Source organism: Dama dama, chromosome 11, assembly GCF_033118175.1.
Source record: "Dama dama isolate Ldn47 chromosome 11, ASM3311817v1, whole genome shotgun sequence".
Classification (NCBI taxonomy): Eukaryota; Metazoa; Chordata; class Mammalia; order Artiodactyla; family Cervidae; genus Dama; species Dama dama.
Window position 1 is genome coordinate 54,336,919 of NC_083691.1, and position 18,150 is coordinate 54,355,068.

The 18,150-nt window shown below is 36.6% G+C and overlaps 1 protein-coding gene across 1 annotated transcript in view; it reads left to right on the forward strand.

Moving 5' to 3' along the window:
* DNAH6 (dynein axonemal heavy chain 6) overlaps window positions 1-18,150 on the forward strand; it is a 270,144-nt gene that overhangs the window by 62,227 nt on the left and 189,767 nt on the right. Inside the window, exons 14-17 of the mRNA XM_061155236.1 lie at window positions 1,863-2,114; window positions 5,258-5,386; window positions 9,944-10,057; window positions 15,037-15,180. Coding sequence (XP_061011219.1) covers window positions 1,863-2,114; window positions 5,258-5,386; window positions 9,944-10,057; window positions 15,037-15,180 — 639 coding nt within the window. The remainder of the gene's footprint in view (window positions 1-1,862; window positions 2,115-5,257; window positions 5,387-9,943; window positions 10,058-15,036; window positions 15,181-18,150) is intronic.

Here is an 18,150-nt window from a genome sequence, read left to right on the forward strand (position 1 = left end):
GACCAAAATAGGTCATTGTGTCCAAGATCACAGACCTGTGTACAGTATAGCTGGAATTCAAATTTGGGTCTCTGACAACAAAGCCAGTGCTCTCAACCCCAGTTTATTGCAGTTCTTATTTGTAATGAATGATAATACAGTAAGTCCCCTAAATTCAAACGAGTTCTGTTCTGAGTGAGTTTCTTAAGTCCAATTTTTTCCTAAGTCCAACCAAGTTTACCTAGGTACCCAACTAACACAATCAGCTATATAGTACTACACTGTAATAGGTTTCTAATACTTTTCACACAAATAATGCATAAAAAAACAAAGAAAACATTTTTAATCTTACAGTACAGTACCTTGAAAAGTGCAGTACAACAGCTGGAATATGGGGGCTGGCATCGAGCGAACAGGCAAGAAGAGTCTCTATACCTGCTGTTGTCTCCCTAACCCACTTGCCTACTTAAGCTAGTTTAACTTGGGTTTCTTTCATTCCTGCTAGTAAGTTTCCTGACTATTATGCAAATGTAGATTAAGAAGGATCATGGCTTCCATTATGACTATTATCTAGATTACAGTTCTACAGTAAATCCCTTACATGCGAACTTTCAACTTGGGAATGTTCAAAGATGTGAAGGTGTGTTTGCATACCCAATCACGGTAAGTGGGTTCACATATCTGGCATGCATGGTCACATGTGTGCATCCTCTGTAAGCCGTTGTGCTTTTGTGTACTTTACTGTACCATACTGTATAGAGGACAGTAGTGGAGTATTGCCAGGGAGATTGGGACGCAGCTCAAGGTTGAGAACCATCTCTCTAAAGCCTCTCCACAGTTTTCTTCTCCTGTTTAGGACCTGTTTTGTTAACCCTTGAAAGCAAGTGGCCTCTGCCCACAGATACAATCTAACTCTTCCCAAGGTCAAGAGAAAGGTCAGACTGAGCTGGATTCTCTCTGTCCCAATTTGATGCTCCCTGGTTAAGTTGTGGCCAGGAGGTGGGTCAAGTTATAGAACCTGGATGCTTCCTCTATAACCTTGTGGCAGAGTGGTGGCGAGGAGGGTTCCCTTCAAACTGGGGAGACCTTGCCAGAAAATTAGGAAAGACACTGTCCACTGAGGCAAGGGCATCGGAGCAGAGATGTTTAGGAGTCAGTAATAGTGGTAGTAGAAGCGTTTATTAGAGGGTAGCAAGATGCTTACCATTGATCAGGGTTCTGAATCTACACAGAGAGGTACATGGTCCACACACCTCAGGGCCTGCCCTGGGACAGTCACTGCTCAGCACACTTGCCTGGAATCTCGGATGTTACGGTTGAGCATCCTCACAGCACCTGCCATCTCTGAAAACTTTAAATATTGGCACTGTTTAATCTGAGGCTTGCCAGGTGGTGCTTGTGCTCTTGCTTCCCAAGGCAGGAAACATAAGAGATGCGGGTTCGATCTCTGGGTTGGGAAGATCCCTTGGAGGAGGAAATGGCAACCCACTCTAGTATTCCTACCTGGAAAATTCCATGGACAGAGGAGCCTGGTGAACTGCAGTCTAAGGAGTCGCAAAAGGGTCAGACACGACTAAAGCGACTGAGCACTACTATTTAATTTACTAGGGAACAAGAGAGAGAGAAAAAGTAAATACTTATCAGAGTAGTATTAACTGTGCTCAGTTCTGAACAGCTTACCTCCTAGGCCTCATTGTCTGCATCGTAGTAATGACTGTATTTGTCATCTAGCCAGCTCCAGCCAATTTGATCTGCATTACATGCACTCCTCTGTGTGCTGGCTCTTTACAACGTGGTGCACAGAGACTGTCTCCTATCAGTCACTCTTAACAGGTATAACAGGACACTGATTTATTTAATGAGCAACTGATGTTTCCATTTAGATTGAAAGCCTTGAAGAAGAAGGGAATGTTGTGGTTCAGATGTACAAGCTCATTGAACAGTATCAGGTTCCCACACCTCCTGAAGACTTTGCTGTTTTTGCAACTATGAAGCCATCCCTCGTTGCTGTTCGGAATGCCATTGATAAATCTGTGGGTGACAGAGAAACAAGCATTAAGCAATTTTGTCTGCATTTGGGTAGAGATCTTGAAGATCTAAGCAATGAAGTAAATGAAGTAAAGCTGCTAGCACAGGTAAGCTGAAGCAGAATTTAAAAATAATCTATATAAAGGCTATTACATTTTAATAAACCATTTAGAAAGCATATTTCATTTTAATCTGGTTTAACTTTCATTTTGTTTATGCTTCCTTCTAATCAATTAACAATGTCTTTGAGCAGCTACTGAAAATTTAAAGTGTTTCTGAACCTCTCTGAGGTACTGAATAAATTCCAGGCCACTGCAACTAACAGATATATGTATTGCTTTAGTACTTATGATCAAAAATACACAATGGAATATTACTCAGCTATAAAAAGGAATACATTTGAGTCCATTCTAATGAGGTGGGTGAAACTGGAGCCTATTACGCAGAGTCAAGTCGGAAAGAGAACGACAAATACTGTATATTAATGCATGTATATGGAATTTAGAAAGACATAATGATGATCCTACATGCAGGGCAGTAAAGGAGACACAGATGTAATAAAGAACAGACTTGTTTGGACTCAGTGGGAAAAGGCAAAGGTGGGATGATTTGAGAGAATTGCATTGAAACATGTACATTCAGTTCAGCTCAGTTCAGTTGCTCTTTGCGACCCCATGGACTGCGGCACACCAGGCCTCCCTGTCCATCACCAACTCCCGGAGCTTGCTCAAACTCATGTCCATTGAGTTGGTGATATCATCCAGCCATCTCATCCTCTTTCATCCCCTTCTCTTCTCTCCTTCAATCTTTCCCAGCATTAGGGTCTTTTCAAATGAGTCAGTTCTTTGCATCAGGTGGCCAAAGTATTGAAGCTTCAGCTTCAGCATCAGTCCTTCCAGTGAATATTCAGGACTGATCTCCTTTAGGATGGACTGGTTGGATCTCCTTGCAGTCCAAGGCACTCTTCAAGAGTCTTCTCCAGCACCACAGTTCAAAAGCATCAGTTCTTTGATGCCCAGCTTTCTTTATGGTCCAACTCTCACATCCATACATGACTACTAGAAAAACCATAGCTTTGACTATATAGACCTTTGTTGACAAAGCAATGTCTCTGCTTTTTAATATACTGTCTAGGTTGCCCATAACTTTCCTTCCAAGGAGCAAGCATCTTTTAATTTCATGGTTGCAGTCACCACCTGCAGTGATTTTGGAGCCCAAGAAAATAAAGTGTGTCACTGTTTTCATTGTTTCCCCATCTATTTGCCATGAAGGGATGGGACCTAATGCCATGATCTTTGTTTTTTGAATGTTGAGTTTTAAAACAGCTTTTTCACTCTCCTCTTTCACTTTTATCAAGAGGTTCTTTAGATCCTCTTCACTTTCTTCCATAAGGTTGGTGTCATCTGCATATCTGAGGTTATTGATATTTCTCCCGGCAATCTTGATTTCAGCTTACGCTTCATCCAGCCTAGCATTTCTCATGATGTACTCTGCATATAAGTTAAATAAGCAGGGTGACAATATACAGTCTTGATGTACTCCTTTCCCATGTATATTACTGTATGTAAAATAGATGAACAGTGCAAGTTTGATGCATGAAGCAGGGCACCCAAAGCTGGTGCTCTGGTACAACCTAGAGGGATGGGGTGGGGAGGGAGGTGGGAGAGGTTTCAGGATAGGGGGACACATATGTACCCATGACTGATTCATGTTAATGTATGGCAAAAACCATCACAAAATTGTAAAGTAATTATCCTCCAATTAAATAAAAATTTTTTAAGTCTTATGGTCAAATCAGAAAAAAGTGGGAAAAACTCAGTTCAATAGTAGTGAATTCTCTTTTTCCTAGCTTCTATTTATTATTTTAAAATTAGTGTTTTTACACCATATTAGCATATTTTATAGCTATTGTCACAATTTTAGAGTTATCATCACATATTAGAAAATTCCATCTTAGAAAGAGGCAGAGTATAAATTAATAAGTGATAAGGAATATTTGATTAACTTGCACCAATTTTACTATCCTAAAGATATAAAAGGAATTTTTTAAGAACTTAGAATAGACATCTGGATAATTCTTAACTGAAGCAAACGTGAAAATAGATCATATAATAATGATCTACTAATTAATTATTAACATTGACTAAATCTTATCCCCAAAGTTTAAAGCAATATAAAGTGAAGTGAAAGTGAAAGTTGCTCAGGTGTGTCTGACTCTTTGTGACCCCATGGACTATACAGTCCATGGAATTCTCCAGGCCAGAATACTGGAGTGGGTAGCCATTCACTTCTCCAGGGGACCTTCCCAACCCAGGGTTGAACCCAGGTCTCCCACATTGCAGACAGATTCTTTACCAGCTGAGCCACTAAGAAAGCCCACAGCCATATAAACTTATGAACAAATCAGAAAAAAATGGGAAAAACTCAGTGTCCTTCAACAGAATAATAAAATGTATTGACGTACTTCCACTCAAAGGAATACAATACCGATATTGAAGATTACAGCATGCATTTATATGTGTTGACATGGCTAAAAGTAGCTAACATTTCTTGTGTACTCACTATATGTCAACTTTTAGTCTAAAAGACTTGGCGTTGCTTTTACTTTTGTACTTAAGTATTTTTGTATTTTGCAAGAGAAAGCTGTACATAACTGTAATAACTGAACAGCTCAGTGAGTTCTCAGAGAGTGAACACATCCATATGTCTACTGCTCAAGTCAAGAGCTGTTGTTCTTGGTATCCTTAGGGTGCCGTCTAGTCACTAACCTTTCCTTCCTTTCCAAAAGCAACCACTACCCTGAATTCTAAAGCCATAAATTGCTTTTGCCTATTTTTGAACTTCAATCAAATAAAATTCTACCTTTGTTGTAAATTATAATCATTCCTTTACTGTAAAATGATAATTTTCCTTATATTCCCTTCATTCTTTTCCATATTGTATTCACCTTTCCTTAACTGACGTCTCATTAGTTGAAAGAAAAATGTAATATAGGAAAGAAGATAAAGGAAAATGCATTATGTACTCTTTAAAAACAATATTATCCCCATTGTACTTACTTATACATTTCTGTACTTTTTACAATGTATCTGCATTGTTTTAAAATTCAAGAAAAGCAACCATTTTCATATATTTTCTAAAAATTAGAGGGAATTAGCAAAAATATGTTTTGAAAGTGTTTATTCATGTAATTTGATGGTGTACTTCAAAAAGTAGGAATGACTAATCAAAAGCTATCTTAATTTTACAGGATCCACAGATTTTGGACATTAATGCTGACCAAGAGAAAATAAAGGTCATGTTGAATGAGCTGCTGTTAGTTCTGGATGATCTTCAAAAACGAGCTTTTCAATATAAATCCTATCAGAAGAATTTTAAGGTAATGACAGTGCTACACATCTGTTCCTAAAATATAGAACTATAAAATATATCTTTGTGTATGCACAGAAGTGACATTGATGCACACTCATTTTCAATAGTGCTCAATGTTTAGACACCTATGTGCTAGTCACTGTACTGGAATCATCTGAAATACAAAATATGGTATATTCTCTGCCTTTGAAGTGTTTAAAGATCAGGACACATGAGAGACAAAATATCTTTCTTTATTAAAAAGTAATTGTGAATTATAGACAAATACCCCGACCAGGAACTGTAGTTTCTATGTTAAAATGCATGTGGATTTTTAAATGTAATCAATTGAAACCCCTTGATTCTTTCTTAATATTCAAGCTTCTTTTACATTCATTCATGTGTATATTATTGATACCATCAATGTTGTCTCATTTACTCTGGTTTTGACGTGCCAGCTTGATGAAAGAAGAGAATTTGACTAAGCCAGCAAAAAGATGGATTCCAAAAAATTAAAAAGCTAAATGATATGCGCCCCCCCCCCCAAATGAAAAGAAATGAGTGAGAGTTATAAGTGCTCTGAACAGATATTATTGTTGCTCGGTCACTAGGTCATATCCAGCTCTTTGTGACACCATGGACTGCAGCATGCCAGGCTCCTCTGTCCTCCACTGTCTCCTGCGCAGATTCATGTCCATTGAGTCGGTGGTGCGATCTAACTATATCATCCTTTGTCACCCCCTTCTTTTGTCTTCAATCTTTCCCAGCATCAGGGTTTTTTCCAATGAGTAGGTTCTTCGTATCAGGCAGTCGAAGTGTTGGAGCTAAAGTATCAGAATAGGTATTATAGAGAACAAAGAGAAAAGCAAATAGGAGAAATTCCTGGGACCAAAAACAGAGGCCACGAGCAATGAGGGAGTGTTAATAGTCTCCACCAAATTTCAGAGAAGTGCCTGGACGTCACATGGAGATGCATCCATTCCTTCCAGAGCCCCAGATGGATGACCAGAAAGTGGTCTGAGGGCTCTGAGACCTGAGCCCTCCAGGTCTCCACTCCAGACCTGAGGTTTGCTGGAGCAACCTGCAGAATAATAACCTGGGCCCTAGAAAGTGCAACCGACATAATACTTGAGGCAGGAGGTTTGTGCATGAGAGAATTATGGTTCAGAGTTGTTCCCAGGTTGAATTAAGTGACCTATTAGACAGGAAAGTGTGCGGTAGGAAGGGAACTATGGATGAAACATTACCTGATAAAAAGCTATAGCAGGTAGGCCCTCCTTTGGGTCAGGAAGAATAGTGTAGCTAGAACCAGAGCCTGAAATAGAAGTGTGTCTCCTCATTCCAGGCTCCATATCTACATTTTATGATTCTTTAGGATGACCTCAGGTTTCCCTGGGGGCTCAGATGGTAAAGAAACTGCTTGTACTGTGGGAGACCTGGGTTCAATCCTGGGTTGGGAAGATCCCCTGGAGGAGGGCATGGCAACCCACTCCAGTATTTTTGCCTAGAGAATCCCTGGGGGACTATAGTCCATGGGGTCACAAAGAGTCGGACATGACTGAGTGACTAAGCACAGCACAGCATAGGATGACCTCATATCCAACCTTCCTCTCCAGCTCTTGGTTATTAGGGGGGAATAGGAGTGAAGGCCTAAGAGGTATAGGAAATCATTTCTAATTCTTAATGAAGACAAGGTTAGATACCTATTGTCAGGGTAATGCTGGCCTTGTAAAATGAGTTGGAAAGTGTTCCCACCTCTTTAATGTTCTGGAAAGGTTTGAGAAAGATTGGCATTAATTCTTCCCCCCACCCCCACCATAGATGTTTGGTAGATTTTACCAGTGAAGTCATCTGGTCCTGGGCTTTTCTGTGCTGAGAGGTTTTTGATTTCTGATTTGATCTCCTTCTTATTTTTCTGCTCAGATTTTCTGTTCCTTCCTGATTCAGTCTTAATAGGTTATGCGTTTCTAGGAATTTATGCACTGCTTCTAAGTTATCCAGTTTTTTGGTATACAGTTAGTTTTTCATAGTAATATCTTATGATCATGGCTTCCTATGTGTCCCAGTGGTAAAGAATCCTCCTGCCACGCAGGAGACATGGGTTCGATCCCTGGCTCAGGAAGATCCCCTGGAGAAGGAAATGGTAACCAACTCCAGTATTCTTACCTGGGGAACCCCATGGACAGAGGAGACTGGTGGGCTACAGTTGTATTTCTGTGGTGTAAGTTGTAATGTATCCTTTTTCATTTCTGATTTTGTTTATTTGAATCACCTCTCTTTTTTTCTTCTTCTAGCTAAAGATTTATCTTTTAAAAAAAAAATGCTTTTAGTTTCATTGATCATTTCTATTATTTTTCTGATCCCTATTTTATTTATTTCCACTCTGAACTTACTTCCTTTCTTCTGAAAATGTTGGACTTAGCTTGTTCTCTTTTTTCTAGCTCCTTGATGTGTAAAGATATGTTATTTGAGATCTTTCTATTTTCTTAATATATCCATTTATCACTAAAAACTTGCCTCTCAGAACTGCTTTTGCAACAACTCATAGGTTATAGTGTGCTGTTTCCATTTTCATTTGTTTCAATATTTTTTTTATTTCCCTTTGATTTCCTTTTTAACCCACTGGTTGTTCAGGGCTGTGTTGTTTAGTCTTCACACATTTGTAAATTTTCCAGCTTTCCTACTGTTGTTGATTTCTAGTTTCATACCACTGTGGCTAAAAGAAGTACTTAGTATGATTTCAATGTTTTTAAACTTGTTAAGACTTCTTTTGTGCCCTGTCATATGATTTATCCTGGGGAATGTTCTGACTGCACTTGATAAGAGTGTGTATTTTACTGCTGTTCTGTGGAATGTTTGAAATCCTGGCTTATCTCAAGGTTCATAGTTTCTGTGCAACTAACCTCTAAGCCATGAAAACGGCTTCTTTAGATTTTCTTGGAACCTTTCTGTCTATAGGGTTCATACACAGTCCATTAGGTTAGAAATAGGTGAGAAACCAGAATGTTCTCTCCACCTTAAATCTCCCCATCCCCTCCACCAACTACCACACAAGCATTCTCTCCATCTTCTATCATCCTTCTTCCACCATCTACATATCAGCCCTAAAGGATATAGGATCCAATATCCGTTGGATCGTCGAAAAAGCAAGAGAGCTCCAGAAAAACATCTACCTCTGCTTTATTGACTACACCAAAGCCTTTGACTGTGTGGATCACAACAAACTGTGGAAAATTCTGAAAGAGATGGGAATACCAGACCACCTGACCTGCCTCTTGAGAAACCTGTATGCAGATCAGGAAGCAACAGTTAGAACTGGGCATGGAACAGCAGACTGGTTCCAAATAGGAAAAGGAGTATGTCAAGGCTGTATATTGTCACCCTGCTTATTTAACTTATATGCAGAGTACATCATGAGAAACACTGGGCTGGAGGAAGCACAAGCTGGAATCAAGATTGCCGGGAGAAATATCAATAACCTCAGACATGCAGATGATGCCACCCTTATTGCAGAAAGTTGAAGAAGTACTAAAAGCCTCTTGATGAAAGTGAAAGAAGAGAATGAAAAAGTTGACTTAAAACTCAACATTCAGAAAACTAAGATTATGGCATCCGGTCCCATCACTTTATGGCAAATAAATGGAGAAACAGTGGAAGCAGTGACAAACTTTATTTTTGGGGCTCCAAAATCACTGCAGATGGTGACTGCAGCCATGAAATTAAAAGACACTTGCTCCTTGGAAGAAAAGTTATGACCAACCTAGACAGCATATGAAAAAGAAGAGACATTACTTTGCCAACAAAGGTTCATCTAGTCAAAGCTACGGTTTTTCCAGTGGTTATGTATGGATGTGAGAGTTGGACTATAAAGAAAACTGAGCACCAAAGAATTGATGCTTTTGAACTGTGGTGTTGGAGAAGACTCTTGAGAGTCCCTTGGACTGCAAGGAGATCCAAACAGTCCATCCTAAAGGAGATCAGTCCTGAATAGTCACTGGAAGGACTGATGTTGAAGCTGAAACTCCAATACTTTGGCCACCTGATGCGACGAGCTGACTCATTTGAAAAGACCCTGATGCTGGGAAAGATTGAAGGTGGGAGGAAAAGGAGACGACAAAGGATGCGATGGTTGGATGGTATCACCGACTCAATGGACATGGGTTTGAGTAAACTGCGGGAGTTGGTGATGGACAGGGAGGCCAGGCGTGCTGCAGTTGATGGGGTCACAAAGAGTCAGACATGACTGAGCGACTGAACTCAACTGAACTGAAAGGATATAGATGCCTCTGGGGATTCATCTATCTATGTGAAAAACCAGTCAAGTATGATCCAACTTAAGAGAAAATGCCCTTAAAACACTGTAATGTTTGTGTCTTTCGAGAATTTCTAAGTTCTAAGGATATATAGTTTTATTTTGTCCCTCAAATAGAAATTTGAATGTATGTGGGGTTTTGTCACTTGTTTTTTTCATTTGTTTCTCTTAGATAGAAACAAATGAAAAAACAAAAATTACTAATAGGAACATAACATGAGATCTCTATATCTGAAAATTAAATTGCACATTTTGCTTATTATATTTTTAAAGGTCGAAGTGTCCAAGTTTGATGCTTTGGAAGAAGTTAGTGCTGAATTGAAGCTTAAACAATTGCTCTGGGATTCTTTATCTGAATGGGATCAACTCCAGCAAGAATGGTTAAAGGTAAAAAAAAGAAAAACTCTTAATTTTTAAATCATTCTTATATTATTTAACTTTAAAATCATGGTAGTATGGATTATAGTTTTTAAATAATCTGGTGTATTTCAGTAAAATATACAATATTATAATTATAATTATAATATTATAATTTTGTGGGAATTTATCAGCTTTCCAGTGAAATGCACAGAGGTCTTTCTACTACACAAATCTTTAAGTACCACAAAGAATGCTTTATTGTAAGGCAGGCTTCTCAGGTTTTCTGTTTAAGAACACTAAATGAAGGAGGGATCAAAGGACCTTACTATATGGCATTTAACTTTGTGGTTTCTGAATACAGTGTTGTCCTGATACATACAGCCAAGTGTTATTAAGGATTGTAGAATTTTTTTTTCATTTATTTTTATTAGTTGGAGGCTAATTACTTTACAATATTGTAGTGGTTTTTGTCATACATTGACATGAATTAGCCATGGATTTACATGTATTCCCCATCCCGATCCCCCCTCCCACCTCCCTCTCTACCCAATCCCTCTGGGTAGTGAGATGGATGAAACTGGAGCCCATTATACAGAGTGAAGTAAGCCAGAAAGATAAAGAACATTACAGCATACTAACACATATATATGGAATTTAGAAAGATGGTAATGATAACCCTATATGCAAAACAAAAAAAGAGACACAGATGTACAGAACAGACTTTTGGACCCTGTGGGAGAAGGCGAGGGTGGGATGTTTCGAAGGATTGTAGAATTTTATTTATGATCTACAACATTAGATTTCTGTTGGCTGAGGTTCTGTTTTCATTGTCTTTTTTCTTTTTAAAGGAAGCCATTTTTCCCCCCTGTGATAAAATAGAATCATGGTAATGAGATCTAGGATCTTTCTTTGAGAGTTCACTAGTAAATTCTAATCATAGTAAATTAGGGGGGCAAGTATCATAGGGCTTGGTTCTTAGGGTCTACTCTTGTATTCAAACATTAACAAGGATTAACCCTCTAGGAGACAGAATATATGACCATCTGTTTCTTTTCAGTGTGATATGCACATACTAGAAATACCATCAACTTCACAAATATTGCTTTACACTTGCTGGTTCAGCTTCCCTGTGCTAGTACCCATAATTAGAAGTCACACATCCAGGTTAAACTACAGTGACACAAGGATGATTCCTAGATAATGTTCTGGATACAGTGGATACCAGTGGACAATAAAAGGGACAGAGTCTAAACTCTCACAGAATTTACCTTTTGGTGAAGAAAGCAGGAAACAAACAAACATATATATGCTCTTATAACAGAGAATTTTAGGTGCTGTTGTATAACTCATTTATCAGTTATCTCAGAAGTAGAAAATGCTCCTGAGTAGTAAAGAAGAAGCTTAGAAAGTGCTCTGATTCCCACATAGATTAGAGTAGTGGCTTCTGAAGTGGGACAAATTTACCACAGGAAGTGCACAAAAAGTAGACATTGTATCTAGAAAAAAAACGAATGTTTATAAATTTTTAGTTGAGGCATATTTGACACACTGTATTGATTCCAGGTGTATAATATGACAATCCTATATTGGTGTGTATTATAAAATGATCACCACAGTAAGTCTAGTTAACATTTGTTACCATTCACAATTATAATTTTTTTTTCTTATGAGAACTTTCAAGATCTATTCTTTTAGAAGCTTTCAAATAAGCAACACAGTATTATTAACTAGTCACTATTCTGTACTTTACATTCCCATGATTTATTTATTTTATAATTAGAAGTTTGTACCTTTTGACCTCCTTCACCCATTACATCCACCCACCCCTTTTCTCTGGAAACCACCAATCTATTCTGTTTTGGTTGTTTTACTTTAGACTGTTGCTTTGTTTTGTGCTAGATTCTACATCTAAGTGAGATTATATGGTATTTTTCTTGGTCTGACTTATTTCACTTTACATAAAGCCCTCATGGTCCATCCATGTTGCCAAAATGGCAAAGTTTCATTCTTTTTATGGTGGAATAATAGTCCATTGTATACATATACACATTTTCTTCATCCATTCATCCATTGGTGAACACACTTAGGTTGTCTCTGTTTCTTGGCAATTGTAAATAATGCTGCTATGAATATGTCTTTTCTTTTTTTTTTTTTTATTATTATTATTTTTTTTTCCAGTGGGTTTTGTCATACATTGATATGAATCAGCCATGGATTTACATGTATTCCCAATCCCGATCCCCCCTCCCACCTCCCTCTCCACCCGATTCCTCTGGGTCTTCCCAGTGCACCAGGCCGGAGCACTTGTCTCATGCATCCCACCTGGGCTGGTGATCTGTTTCACCATAGATAGTATACATGCTGTTCTTTTGAAATATCCCACCCTCACATTCTCCCACAAAGTTTAAAAGTCTGTTCTGTATTTCTGTGTCTCTTTTTCTGTTCTGCATATAGGGTTATCGTTATCACCTTTCTAAATTCCATATACATGTGTCAGTATGCTGTAATGTTCTTTATCTTTCTGGCTTACTTCACTCTGTATAATGGGCTCCAGCTTCATCCATCTCATTAGGACTGGTTCAAATGAATTCTTTTTAATGGCTGAGTAATATTCCATGGTGTATATGTACCACAGCTTCCTTATCCATTCATCTGCTGATGGGCATCTAAGTTGCTTCCATGTCCTGGCTATTATAAACAGTGCTGCGATGAACATTGGGGTGCACGTGTCTCTTTCAGCTCTGGTTTCCTCAGTGTGTATGCCCAGAAGTGGGATTGCTGGGTCATATGGCAGTTCTATTTCCAGTTTTTTAAGGAATCTCCACACTGTTTTCCATAGTGGCTGTACTAGTTTGCATTCCCACCAACAGTGTAAGAGGGTTCCCTTTTCTCCACACCCTCTCCAGCATTTATTGCTTGTAGACTTTTGGATAGCAGCCATCCTGACTGGCATGTAATGGTACCTCATTGTGGTTTTGATTTGCATTTCTCTGATAATGAGTGATGTTGAGCATCTTTTCATGTGTTTGTTAGCCATCTGTATGTCTTCTTTGGAGAAATGTCTGTTTAGTTCTTTGGCCCATTTTTTGATTGGGTCTTTTATTTTTCTGGAATTGAGCTGCAGGAGTTGCTTGTATATTTTTGAGATTAATCCTTTGTCTGTTTCTTCATTTGCTATTATTTTCTCCCAATCTGAGGGCTGTCTTTTCACCTTACTTATAGTTTCCTTTGTAGTGCAAAAGCTTTTAAGTTTCATTAGGTCCCATGTGTTTATTTTTGCTTTTATTTCCAATATTCTGGGAGGTGGGTCATAGAGGATCTTGCTGTGATTCATGTCGGAGAGTGTTTTGCCTATGTTCTCCTCTAGGAGTTTTATAGTTTCTGGTCTTACATACCATGAATATGTCTTTTCACATCAGTGTTTTTGCTTTCTTATGATAAAAGTCCAGAAATGGAATTGCTGAGTCATGTGGTAGTTCTATTTTTAATTATTTGAGGAATCTTAATACTGTTTTTCATAGTGGTTGTGCCAATTTACATTTCTACCAGCAGTGCAAAGTATTCATTTTTCTCCATATCTTTTCTCCACTGCTTATTTTTTGTCTTTCTGTTACTAGCCATTCTAACAGGTATGAGGTGATATTTCATTGTGGTTTTCATTTTAATTTCCCAATGGTTAGTGATGTTGAGTATCTTTTCATGTACCTGTTGGATATCTGTTACATCTTTTTTGGAGAAATGTTTATTCAGATCCTCTGCCCACTTTTAATCAGGTTATTTGTTTTTCTGCTATTGAATTATATGAGTTCTGGATATCAGCCCCTTATCAGATTTATAATTTGCAAACATTTTCTCCCACTAAATAGACTGACTTTTTCTTTTGTTGATGGTTTCCTTTGCTGTGCAGAAGCTTTTTAGTTATATTCTCATTTGTCATTTTACTTTTTTGCCTTTGCTTTCCGTGTCAAATCCAAAATATCGTTGCCCTTCTCAAAGAGCTTAATATCTACGTTTTCTTTTAGGAGTTTTAAAGGTTCAGGTCTTATATTCAGATCTTTAGTCCATTTTGAGTTATTTTTGTGTGTGATGCAATTTCATTACTTTCTTTTTGCCTGTGGCTGTCCAATTTTCCCAACACCATTTATTGAGGAGACTGTCCTTTCTGCATTATATATTCTTTACTCTTTTGTTGTAAATTAATTGACCATATATGTGTGGGATTATTTTTGTTCCATTAATCTATGTGTCTGTTTTTGTGCCAGTACCATACTGTTTTGATGACTGTAACTTTGGAGCATAGTCTGAAATAAAGGGGTTGATACCTCTATCTTTGTTATTCTCTCTCAAAATTATTTTGGCTATTCAGGGTCTTTTGTGATTCCACACAAATTTTAGGATTGTTTGTTGTATTTGTGTGGGAAAAAAGTGCCACTGGAATTTTGATAAGGATCATATTGAATCTGTAGATTGTTTTAGGTGGTATAAACATCTTAACAATATTCTTCCAATCCATGAGCATGAAATATCTTTCCATTTTTATAAATTTTCTATTGCCTTCAATCTATATGACCGTCCAACATGATATATATACACTTACATGTTTATGTAACTGATAAATATAGATATATGCATACATTGAAGTGCATGTTTAAATAAGTTACATTAAAGGGGTACCTAATCAAATATAATAGGAGACTACTGGGTAAGAAGTTTCTAGATCACAAGAATAAAAATTAGCTATTTGTAACTTTACAATGATTGGCCCTCAGTAATAAATTACAGGGATTGCAATACTGCATTTGAAGGCATGTGAGAAAACAACATGAAAGTGATAAACAATGCCTGGTCTACTACTAGAAATCTTCATAAGTAGAGCCATTTAAAAAAGCATAAAGTTGATTTGATTTGACAACATAGCTACCAGAAAATCTGAGTAAAGAAATTTTTACTATTTCAAATTTGCCTTTTATCATATGTCTTAACTCCTTTCCCCCTAATTTTCATAGTCCAAATTTGACTCCTTGGATCCAGAATTTCTAAATGGTCAAGTTTCTAAATATGCCAAATTTGTGACTCAACTGGAAAAAGGCTTGCCACCCAACAGTGTCGTGCCCCAGCTAAAAAGTAAGGTGGAAAAAATGAAAGAAAAGGTAAGCTTGGATGAAATTATTTCAGAAACTCCAGGTCAATTGGTTACTACTTGAGTACCAAAGCCAGGAATTCTTCCCTGTTTAAATTACCTTTGCAGAGAGAAGAAGCAACAGACAAATTCAGTTACTGCAGAGGCACAAACTGCATCCTTCTCTTTAGCTGGGCAAATCATGCAACTGAATAGTATGAGAATTCTAGTTGTTTCTCATCCTCACTAGCACTTGTTATCAATAAGGAGTTCTTTTAAAATTTGGTTTGCTTTGTTTTTAGTTTTAACTATTCTAATAATGTGTAGTAATATCTCATAATGGTGATTTACACTTTTCTAATGATTAGTGATGTTGAGCATCTTTGCCCATGTCTATTTGCCATTCATCCACCTTCTTTGCTGAAATGTCTGTCTGGATATTAGCCCAATTTTTAATTGGCTTGTTTGTTTTGTTATTAGTGAATTTTAAGACTTTTTTATACAGTCTGATATAAATCATTTTTCAAATATGTAACTTGAAAATATTTTTCCCAGTCAGTGACTTGTCTTTAGTCACTAAATAGTGACTTTCATAGAACAACAGGCTTAAATTTGAATGAAGTCCTATTATATTTTTTATTTTACATATTACTTTTTTAGTTAGTATCTGACAACTTTTTGCCCAACCTAAAGATCACGCAAATTTTCTCTTATATTTCCTTCTGGAAGTTTTATAGTTTTGCTTTTTTAAAATTAAGGTATATGATTTATTTTGAGTTATTTACATTTTGCATGTAGATATTCAGTTGACCCAGCACCATTATTTGAAAAGAGTATTCTTTCTCCATTGATTGTCTTTGCATCTTTGTGAAAAATCAGCTAAATATATTTTTCAGTCTATTGCTGAATACTTTATTCCATTTTGTTGCTCTGTAAGTCTGTTTTTTCACCAGTACCACACTGTGTTGATAACCATAGCTGGAAAATCTTGAAATCAGATAGTGTAAGTTCTTCATTGTTCTTCTTTTCACAATTTTGTCAATTCTAATTCCTTTACCTTTCCATATACATGTTACGATTAGCTTATCAATATGTACAACAAATTGCTTGGATTTGGGGGGAGACTGTGTTAAATCAATAGATCATTTTGAGGAGAACTGACATCTTCACAAGATAGAATTTTCTAATCTCCCACCAGCCTACCCCTTCATTTAGTTAGGTCTTCTTATATTTCTTTTCATTAATGTTTTGTAATTTTCAGCACACAGATTATACACATACTTTGTTACATTTAAAACTATTCTTTTATGTTATCTTAAATGATACTGCTTTTAATTTCAAATTCTAATTGTTCATTTCTGGTAGGTAGGAATACTGTTGACCTTTGTATATTGATCTTATATCCTGTAATCTCACTAAATTCGCTTTTTAATTTTAGGAGCTTTTGTACATTATTCAGAATTATCAACATAGAAAATTACTTCAGCTGTGAATAGAGACAATTTTATTTTTTCATTTATAATCTGTGTGTCTTTTCTTTCTTTTTCTTGCCTTCTTGCATTGGGCAGGATTTTCTATACAATATTGAATAGGAGTGATGAGAGAAAACATACTTGTCCTGTGCCTGATCTTAAAGGGGAAACATTCAATCTCTTTTTGAGTATGATGTTAGTCAAATATTTTTATAGATGCCCTATATTAAGATAACAAAGTTTCCTAGTTTTCTGAGAGGCTTCATTTATTTTTTTATAAGATTTCTTGTTCTAAAGTCTGAATTGTCTGAAATTAATATAGTTATATATTAATTTATATATATATATATAGTATAGCTTCCTTTTAGAATTTGCACAATATGACTTTCTCTTTTTATTTTTAATCTTTCTGTCTTTATATTTAAAGAGGATTTCTTGAACAGTGCATAATTGGTTCCTGCTTTTTTATACAATCTGATTTTTTAAGTCTTTTAACTAACATGTTTAGACCATTCATATTTAAAGCATTATTGATCTGATTGGATTAAAACTGCTGTCATGCTGGTTTTTTAATTTGTTTGTGGTTTCTTTTTTCCTCTTTTTCTTCCCTCTCTTGATTTAATTGTATGTGTTTTTATTCCATTTTATCTTCTCCATGGAGTTATTGTTCATACCTGTTTTAAGCAATTTTTAGGTTTTCAATTAATCCAAATCAACCTTCAATATTATACTGCTTAATGTAGAGTATAAAGATTTTATAATGCCATATTCCCCATTCCTCCCTCTCATCTTTTGTATTAATGTTGTCATGTATTTTACTTTTATATGTAGTATAAACACAACATGTTGCTGCTATTTTTCTCTTATATAGTTACATTTTAAGGAATAAAAATGGTAAATAAAATGAAATTTATTTTACATATATTCCATTTTCAATATTCTTCATTTCTTTGTAGAGATCTAAATTTCTGACTCATAGCATTCATGCTGCCTGAAGAACTTCCTTTAATATTTCTTACTGAGTAGGTACGCTAGCAATGAGCTCCCCAAATTTTTGTCTTTATCCTTTATTTTAAATGATATTTTCACTGGCATATAATTCTGAGTGGGCAGAATTTGTGTTTTCTTCCAACAATGTAAAAGTATTTTCTTATTACCTTTTTACTTGCATGTTTCTGACCACACCATAAGAGAGGCTTTCTTAGGATTCTTCCAATCTTCTCTGTGTACCCCTCTATGTATTTGTTGCCCCCGAAACTTCACACTCATGCTACCCTACACTCAGTCTTAGCAATTTATTTTTAAAATTCAGCTACATCTTCTAACTAGCTTAAATGGCAACCCACGGTATCTCTCCTAGGTAAACAAATTCTCAGAAACTTCTTCCTGTGGAGAAAACTATGGGTACCAGTGTCTCTCTAAATATTGAGTTAGCAGGTTTTGCTGCAACCTCACTTTTCTGATAAATTCAATACAAGTCATTAATTTGCAGTTTGTCCAGATTTTTCATTGTTTACATACATCAGTGA